Raw genomic sequence first — 8,582 nt, 5'->3', positions numbered from 1 at the left:
TTATGTCTGAATCTGGATACTTTCAAAGGGCACATTTTCACTTATTTACTTGTATTACTTTATGCAGTTGTGAGAAAGACATACCTACTACCAAACCCTCCAAAGATCTGCATGGTCCTCTACCACTCGTAGAAGTTTCAAAAAGAGAAGACAAGTTAAACAATTTTATATTCAATGTAAATAGTTTATTTGATCATATTCATTGAAAATCTCATATCACCTAATTTTTAAAAAAGCTTGTTATTTTGTAATCAGCACAAACTGCCTAAAATACATTTCTGGTGAAAGTAAAAAAACAAAAAAAAAACATGCCAGTATTATCCAGTTAGAGATAGAGTCACTATTACAGACAGTGAAGTTGGGAAAAAAGAGATGAACGGCAGCACGTGCTTCAGTGGAGATAATTACAGGAGGGTGTCTGACAGGGCCACAAAACCAGCTGATCACAGGTCGACCAATGGAGACTAGTTTATTAGATTCAAAGTGTTGGATTCAAGAGTTTAAATCTGTTCAAATGTACCAACACTTGCACATCAGAACGTGTTTTCTGAGCTGGCTTTGACGCCCCTGTGACACACCCACGAGCAAGTTCAGTGATCCGCTGCCTCCTGCATGAGACACGATGATTTAACACTACTGTAGATTCATTTGGCTTAATTAAATATACAAAAATGGAAACAAAAAACTATAAGTTAAAATAACATTCAAGTTGTATAGCACAAGGCAATGAAAACTTTTGTTTAAACAATATGTACAATATTAACCATCTGGTGATGTGAATTAAGTAAAAAAAAAAAAAAAAAAAAGTTTTGTAACAAAATATCTGTACATTTAGGAAACTTTTTTTGTGTTGTGAACTTTGTTTTTTAATGACCATGGACACATTTAAATGATGATGATGAGCTTAAAGGAATCCTTTCAGTGGTTAAATACTATACATTAAAATTACAATAAAGTGAGTAGACACAGTAGCCTGGGATATAATTAATCTGTAAAAAACATCGACAGAGATGAAATGCAAAGGTATATCCAGTTTTGACAATGAGATAATCCAGTAGGGTTCATGCAGCTTGGTAGAAAATGTCTTTTACGTTGCTTTACAGGTTAATTTATTCCCGTTATTTGTTCCCAGAAACCAAACAAAACGCTGTGCTGCTACAGAAATGCAACATTTCCAAATGGACGGTAGTTTGAAGTTAGCAGGCAGCCTACTTCTGTGGATGAAGAGCTACAAATTCAGGCTTGATCTGTTAATGACTTCAGCGCTGAGAGGCCTGATATCTAAAATTCACATTAGCCCAGACTTGAATTACTGTTTTAAAAATATCTTTTTTTCGTGCGTTCTTCATCATCCATATACAACCCATATTCCAAAAAAAAGTTGGGACACTTTGTAAGATGTAAATAAAAACAGAAAGCAATGATTTGCAAACCATTTTTGACCTATATTCACTCGAGTACAGTGCCAGGACACCATATTTAAAGGTCCCATATTGTAGAAAGGTGAGACCTCCATGTCTTTTTGGTTATAAAGCAGGTTTAGGTGCTGTATAAACGCTGTGGTTGCAAAAACAGCGTCAGAGCTAATGTGGAAACACAGTGGGCAGTCACTGCTCATGCCTGTGAAAGCTGACCAATCAGAGCAGATTGGGCTTTGTGAGAGGAGGGCCCTTAAAGAGACAGGAGCTTTCAGACGGAGGGGGAATAGAGACATACTTGCCGACATTGAGAATTTAAAATTAGGGCGAATTTCAAAACCGAAGTGCAGTTCTGAGGGTCCTACTCCCTAAATACTTGAGGTTCAAGGACGTTTTTCCTGCATGACAATGACAAAATACTTTGTCATTTTATGTCAATTTTTATTATACTTTTAATTCTCAGAAAAGAACGAAGAATAATTCACTTTCTAGCGTAAACTTGCATAAATCTGTGGCATAAAGTAATATACATCACTTTTCATTCATTCTTTAATTTTTTGCCCCAGCCCTTAGAGAGTCTGTGAACACCACTGGCTTGTTTGTCAGCCTCTCGATTGGAGAATGATCCCCCATGATCGATAGAAAAATTGACTTGGCATGCCTTTGAAACTGTACGTAGGAATGGGAATTTTTCTCTACAGGGCGTCTGTAATTTGTTTCAATATTCCTTCTCCTTTCCATTTCTGTCTGTCTCTGTCTCACTCACTGAGGAGGATGAGGCGTAACAATACAGCAGAGTACGCGCTGTAAAGTGACAGGAACTGGTAACGATAACTTAAAAGGGGAACAACTGTGAAGAACTGTCATAAATCAGGAGAAATAAGGGAAAATTGTGAAACCAGGAGGAAACCAGGAGAGGTCGATGAAAAATGGCAGTCTCCCAGGAAAATCAGATGGTTGGCAAGAAGGTATGAGAAAAATTTTCCAGCAGGCACCCAAAATAAAAATATGAAACTGAAAATGTTCATTAAATAGGACCTTTAATATTCAAACTGTTATTGGGTTTTGCTGCCTGCAACATGTCCCAAAAATATTTGGGAGAGACCACATTTTTTGGAATAGGGGTTGTACATACTTTTGTACAAATATTGAGTTCAGTGATTTTCTGATCACCGTCTTCAAGCCTGCTCATCAGCCCTTTTTAGTCAAAGTTTTAAAGCCTTGAGATGTTAAAAAAGAAAGTGCAGGGCGAGCACGCATCTGTAGAGTATGAGGAATGGCAAAGGAGCACCGGAATGTACCAAGATACTAAGAGATGAAATATTTGTAACAGCTAAAGGGAACGCGTCCCGTATACATTCTACATTCTGTTTCCGAGGAAGCATCTCTTCACGTGGCTCTTAAGGCCACAGCAAGTCCACTTGTACACACATATTAAAGCCAGGTCAAGTTGTATTGCTCAAAGTGGGGAGTATTAAAAAAAAAAACAAATCAGACAAACAGAAGACATTAGCCCACAAAAATAAGTTCAGGCACTTGGCTTGTCTAAGGTTTCTGAATCAACCTTTCCGACACTTGAAACTCAGTCCCACACGTCTCAGTCCTTCATGAAAAGCTACGATACCACAGACATGGAATAACGTGTATTCTTATGTAATATATATACATACTCGTCTCTATGGTTGCTACAACTCGTCATCTTTCACTTATCAATCCTTCAATCTGCATCCAACCTCCCGTCTCTCCCTCTCTTGACGTCACACATCCTTCACCATCTTCTCCTCCCCCAGCACATGCACTGTCCCCTCGTCACATGACCACTTCGCCGTTGTTCACCGGCCGCAGGTTCTGATCATCAAAGCGTCTCCTGACACTCCTCCGCACAGCGTCCGCTCGCCTGTAAGGCTGATTCCTCAAATCTGTGAAGGGATTGATGGGGGAGGGGATGGAGGGTGAATAAAAGAGCTGTCAGTCATCCTGTCAGGGCGGTTTTGATGAGCCCACATGCTCAGAGTGCTGGCAGCCTGTCTTTCAAAGCAGCATGAGGTCTACACAGAAAAAAAGCCCTGCAGGTCAACTGTCTCTGGGTGTTACCACTGAGACATGTAAACAGAGATACTGTTAAGAGGAGTAACTATTTTTTTTTTTATCTTTAAACATTAAAATTGTCATTCTGGAGATAAGATGAGGAGGAAACAGAGGGAGAGGGAGGTTGATCCTGAATAAGAGGACAGTAAAACAGGAAGGGAGGTAATAAAGAGATGCTTGCCAGGTTTGGGACACATCCACCACTACAGGGGTGCTACTGGAGGAGTTCCTTACCCTCGAGTGGACATTGGGAAATTTAGTTATATTATTCTTCTTTAGGGCTAGATGAAGAGAAGACAAAATGAAGGTTAAAAGTTGAGGAGGAGGAGGCCGACCAGAGCGTGTCAGCCCGACATATTCACACTGGCTTTGCTAAGAGAGCGCCGCAAAGCAGAGTGGCAGCAGGCTGCATGGGGAAGGGGGGGAAAGGCCGGAGTAGAGTAAAGGAAGACAGAGCTGGAGGATGTTAACTAGTTCAACTGGCAAGGAGGAGGATGAAAGCTTCTGTAGGTTGTCTTTTTTTCTGTTATAAACCCAGTCTGCTTTGCAAAGTGGCTACCAGCAGGACAGAAGAAGAGCCCGTTTCAAACGTCCACTGAAATAAACAATTATGGTTCCAGGACACAGCATTATTGTTACGTTCGACAGCATCTTGACTGAAAACCAAGCAAAGCATGCAGCAAACCCAGGGAAACCACATTATTACCACAAAACAGGTGCGAATGCAGTCAAACAACCTGGTTGCGTGTTAGTAGCACACACAGAACTGCAAAGACAGACTGCTGCAACGTAAATTAGTATTTGTACGCAGGCATCATGCAGAATATTAGTGGCTCTGCCAGAGCACAAAGTTTGACAGAAGGGTGACCTGCAGGGGCAAGCACAGCATATGGGCTAGCAGGGATGCATTGTGGGAAAGCGGCAGGGACGAAGCAATCTGCATGCAAGAAGCCGTATCAGCAGCAGCGGCAATGATTTGTGATAATGAACACATACAAACATTCATTTTTAATTAAAAGAATGATTGAACACACAGAGAAAAGCAAGTTATAATGCCACAGACACTTACACAACCATGACATGTAGGCGATGAGTGAAACCCTAAGTGTTTGTTTTCAGTCTGTCACCACTAGATGGCAGCTCAACTTTTCTGCTCGATGATGAAAAAGTGCACTCTCCACCAATTTTAATCTCCCGTCGGAGCAGATAAGAGTTTGACCTTGGAGACAGTTTCCTCTGTGACATTATTGTTTGCCGTGGTTGATAAAATAATGATGATAAATGAGGGTGTCACACGTCATGCAGGTGTGGAGCGAAAAAAACCACCCGACACCAAATCATGCTTAGGGGCGGTGGGGAAGAACACACGTGAACACTCAGACATGTGTGTGCGTCTCCGGTCCGGTTAAAAAAAAACAAAAAAACAAAAACAGGAGTGTGACCAGGCATGCAGGGATGGAAGGAGGAGAGAGAGAAGACATAAAACAAGAGGAGAGAATTTGTTCCAGCAACCTTAGAGAAGAGAGACAGTTCTATAAGCTTTAGTAATGGTACTCCTCATTGAGGGCGGGCTCGCAGAAGAACCGAGAGCCGCGCTTGGCGGTGCGGGCGGTAAAGGGCACGGTCTTCAGCACTGCATTGAGAACAACAAGGACAACAGCCAGGACAAGACAAGACAGAGACAATATAAGAAAAGCAGACTCCTACAGGGGTTTAGCACTTGTTAGCACTAAGCAAATACCCAACAACAGCATCAGGAGGGGAAACATGTCTGTAAAGAGGGTGAGGCTTTACTGAAGGGCCTGAAAAACACTTGGATTATCCCGGGACTCCTACTCTTACTGTAACATCTTTATGGCTTTGTTTGTTAGAACACAGCAAATTTATGTCGTTACAGAGATTTGGATCAACCCAAGTTTGTATTAAAGTCTTCAACACTAAAAGCACATTTACATTATTCCTGTGGCGAGTGGTGGAAAGATGTCGAGGACCTTAACTTAAAGTAGGAATACCTCAAAGAAAAGGTTACAGATTACAGGTAAAAGTATCAATGGGTAAAACTTAACTTAACTAATGCATGACTCATGATGATTTAATCTAGGCTGTATTATGAATTTCTGTTATTCGGACTTTAAGTGATTAGATTACTTATGAATGTTTGTTCACTGTTACCTCATACATTAACTGATATGTGACCAAATTAGCTGGATTCCAGCTCCATAAAACTTTATTTCAGAAACTTCTCTGAAAGCAGAACAGTTCCTGTTCTCATAAAATAAATCTAAGCTTTTCTTTTCTTTTTTTAAATCAGACTGGTAGGAAAAGGTTGAGTTAGATCTGAATATAGAGAGTGGGTTAAGATAATGACAGAGAATGCATCGGTAGCGAACCTGCACAACCATAAAAAGTCTGCTTGAGTCATATCTGCTAAGTTTTTGTCTTTTATAAAAGGAGATGTGTCAGAGGAGCCAGACACTATATTCTGAAGAAGTGCATTTTCCTTTTGGATGTTGTCTCTTTTTGATATTATGAACATTTCATTTTCTGTAAATGATTATACAGGTGTAAGGACAGGCTCTCTCTTTTATTTATTATTTAGACTTCTTGTTAGTTTCCAGGTTTGATTTCTAGAACGGGTAAATTGTTTATGTTTTCAAAGACTGGTAAAAAACAGGAATCCATGATACATCCTGCATTAAATCAAACATTAAATCATCATGAGTCATGTATTAGTTGAGCATTACTTAAGCGTATGATTTGTACCCTTATTATAAAGTGTTACTGTATTAACAACCAAATGTTCTCCAAGTATTGAAGGAAAAAAGATAAAGAGAATTTTATTATTTTATAATGTATAACTTCATTGTATTGTTATTATTAATATATTTGTATCAGTATGTAAGTAGCATTTTACCGTTGTGGTTGGTCGAGCTGGAGTCGATTGCAGCGACTTTAGAAACTACCCGAACAGTAAATAATCTATATCAGTGCACTGGATTAATTTGTCACATGTTCTGTGCGTAAAATCTCATTTTGCAAAGAAAATCAGATCTATTCGAGCTAGATTTATCATCTTATATTAGATTTTTGCAGATATTTATCAGTGTAAATGTCGGCCGATAAGACACTGCTGTACAGACATGCTCAAACTATGTTTGAGATAAACTATAAACGGTGTCTCTATGACATAATTTGTCACCGGAGAACACTGACATGGTTGTTTTCAGCCGTCAATTGTTGCAATCAGTATTTATGTGTTAAGTATTTTAAACTTTCTAATATCAATATTTGCCTAAACAATCCTGTATTAGCTGGACTGCAGTAACTATAGAGGTCAAATACATGCAAGAAGTGGAGTAAAATTACAATATTTGATTATGAAATGTGGCGAAAAAGACATATAAATTGCCATAATATGGAAATACTATAATATAGTATGTACTGTAAGTACAAGTTCCTCCATAATGTACTCGAGTAAATGTACTTCCACCACTGCCCTTCAGTAAACAGAAGATTGATTAATTCCCTTCTGGTTAATTTATATTCCAGGAGCTAGTCACTACCCGGCCCCGTCTACACACAGATGGCGTTACGAAGCAATGACAGAGCAGATAAGATAAGCAACGACCATCAGACACTTTGGAGCTGAGTGTCACTGGATTAGCTGGACTGTCAGTGCATGTTTGTACTCATGAGGTTATCACACCTTCAGTTCTCAAACATCTGACAGCTGAGTTTTAAAAAAGAGCCACAGTCGTCGTGTTAGTGGTTTAGATTCCCTGGAGACCGGCGAGGACCTTCATGCAGAGCGCCCTGAATGTGTGTGTGTGTGGAGAGAGACTGCAGCCAGGCCCATCTGACGTTACCCGTGATGATGTCCTCTATGGCTCCGTCTTTGCCTTCGTAGACGTGTCGGCTGTCTTTCACCTGTTTCCTCCTGAGCTCCTGGATCAGCTCTTGCTGCTGCCGCTTGTTCTTATGAGATGGAGACTGAAGACGACACACACACACACACACACACACACACACACACACACACACACACACAACACACACACACACACACACACTGAGTCATCATTTAACATCTTTTAATAAGTCTCTCAGACATGAGTATACTTTAATCAACCAAGGATTCTCCCAACATCAACATCTTTCAGTACGCTCTGTTAACTCTCTGTGCATGTTTTTAGTAATTAGAGCAGTTAGGAAGTATAACCGCTGATCCTGAGTAGATGTGATGAGGCTCAGCAGGGTGTCGGGCTGTAGGACCAGATATAACTACCCCCGGCAGTCAGTCGGTGCTCAACTAATCCTGTGATCAGTAGTCTGGAGGATGAAGCGGAAGGGAAGGAAGTGGAACCGGCTTACCTTGATCCACTGAAGCCTCCTGCTCTAAAAAAGCAGGGGGGACAGTTGTACAAGGAAGGGAGGCGGTGGAGAGTCGGGTGACTTACCTTCTGGTCTTCCTCCATCATGGCCTCCTGTTCCAGAAGTTTCTCCATCAGAAGCTGCTCCTGTCTCTTTCTCTGCTCGTTGTCCTCCTCCGCTTGCTGAGGAGATTACGAACAGATGTCACGTACACTCAGTAAAGTAAATTGTTGAAATGCGCACGTTATTTCTGATGCTACAAGTCTCTCATCCAAAAAGACAAAAGACATGAGTGGCGTGGCATCATTGGAGTTGTTGTCTTCAAAGTTAAAGGAGACCGATTTTGCTTTTTTGTTGTTTTTTTCTTTCCTTCAGTGTTTTATATCACTTCTTTTGCAAGTAAAAGAGTAAAAGTTAAAAAAAGGGGGAATACAGAGTTGCTGCACTGGACAGTATAAGAAAAACTGATGTGTTTTTTGAACAATAAAAAATGTAAACCTATTCACGTTGTAACCCAAAATAAAATTATGAACATGAAAATGAGCATGATGTCTCCTTTAAACAACTACCATCGCTGACTAAAATCTGTCTATGTCAGTTAGTATCTAAGTTTAGTCTCGTTGGCGACTTATTTCCTCACTCTCTGACTGTCCCCCGGGACGTTATAGTGACAGGCACAAAATCAGTGTGGTTACAATGTTACAA

General features: G+C 40.3%; 1 protein-coding gene across 3 annotated transcripts in view; it reads right to left on the bottom strand.

The window, feature by feature from the left end:
- Positions 1–169: 169 nt before the first annotated feature.
- The window catches only part of fmnl2a (formin-like 2a), a 60,804-nt gene continuing 52,391 nt past the window's right edge, over positions 170–8,582 (bottom strand). Inside the window, exons 24-27 of one of the 3 annotated variants that reach the window (XM_084361621.1) lie at positions 7,964–8,059; positions 7,373–7,496; positions 5,019–5,139; positions 3,230–3,337 (exon numbers count right to left, since the gene is read on the bottom strand). In XM_084361621.1, the coding sequence (XP_084217747.1) occupies positions 5,048–5,139; positions 7,373–7,496; positions 7,964–8,059 (312 nt within the window). In that variant the 3' untranslated portion in view covers positions 3,230–3,337; positions 5,019–5,047. Of the gene's footprint in view, positions 3,338–3,687; positions 3,788–5,018; positions 5,140–7,372; positions 7,497–7,963; positions 8,060–8,582 lie in introns of all 3 variants that reach the window. The other 2 variants (XM_084361620.1, XM_084361619.1) reach the window with 2 other exon arrangements.

Source organism: Pagrus pagrus (assembly GCF_965226575.1).
Source record: "Pagrus pagrus genome assembly, chromosome: 9".
Classification (NCBI taxonomy): domain Eukaryota; kingdom Metazoa; phylum Chordata; class Actinopteri; order Spariformes; family Sparidae; genus Pagrus; species Pagrus pagrus.
The sequence above is the reverse complement of the archived record's forward strand: the minus strand, read 5'-3'. Positions and strand labels throughout refer to the sequence as shown.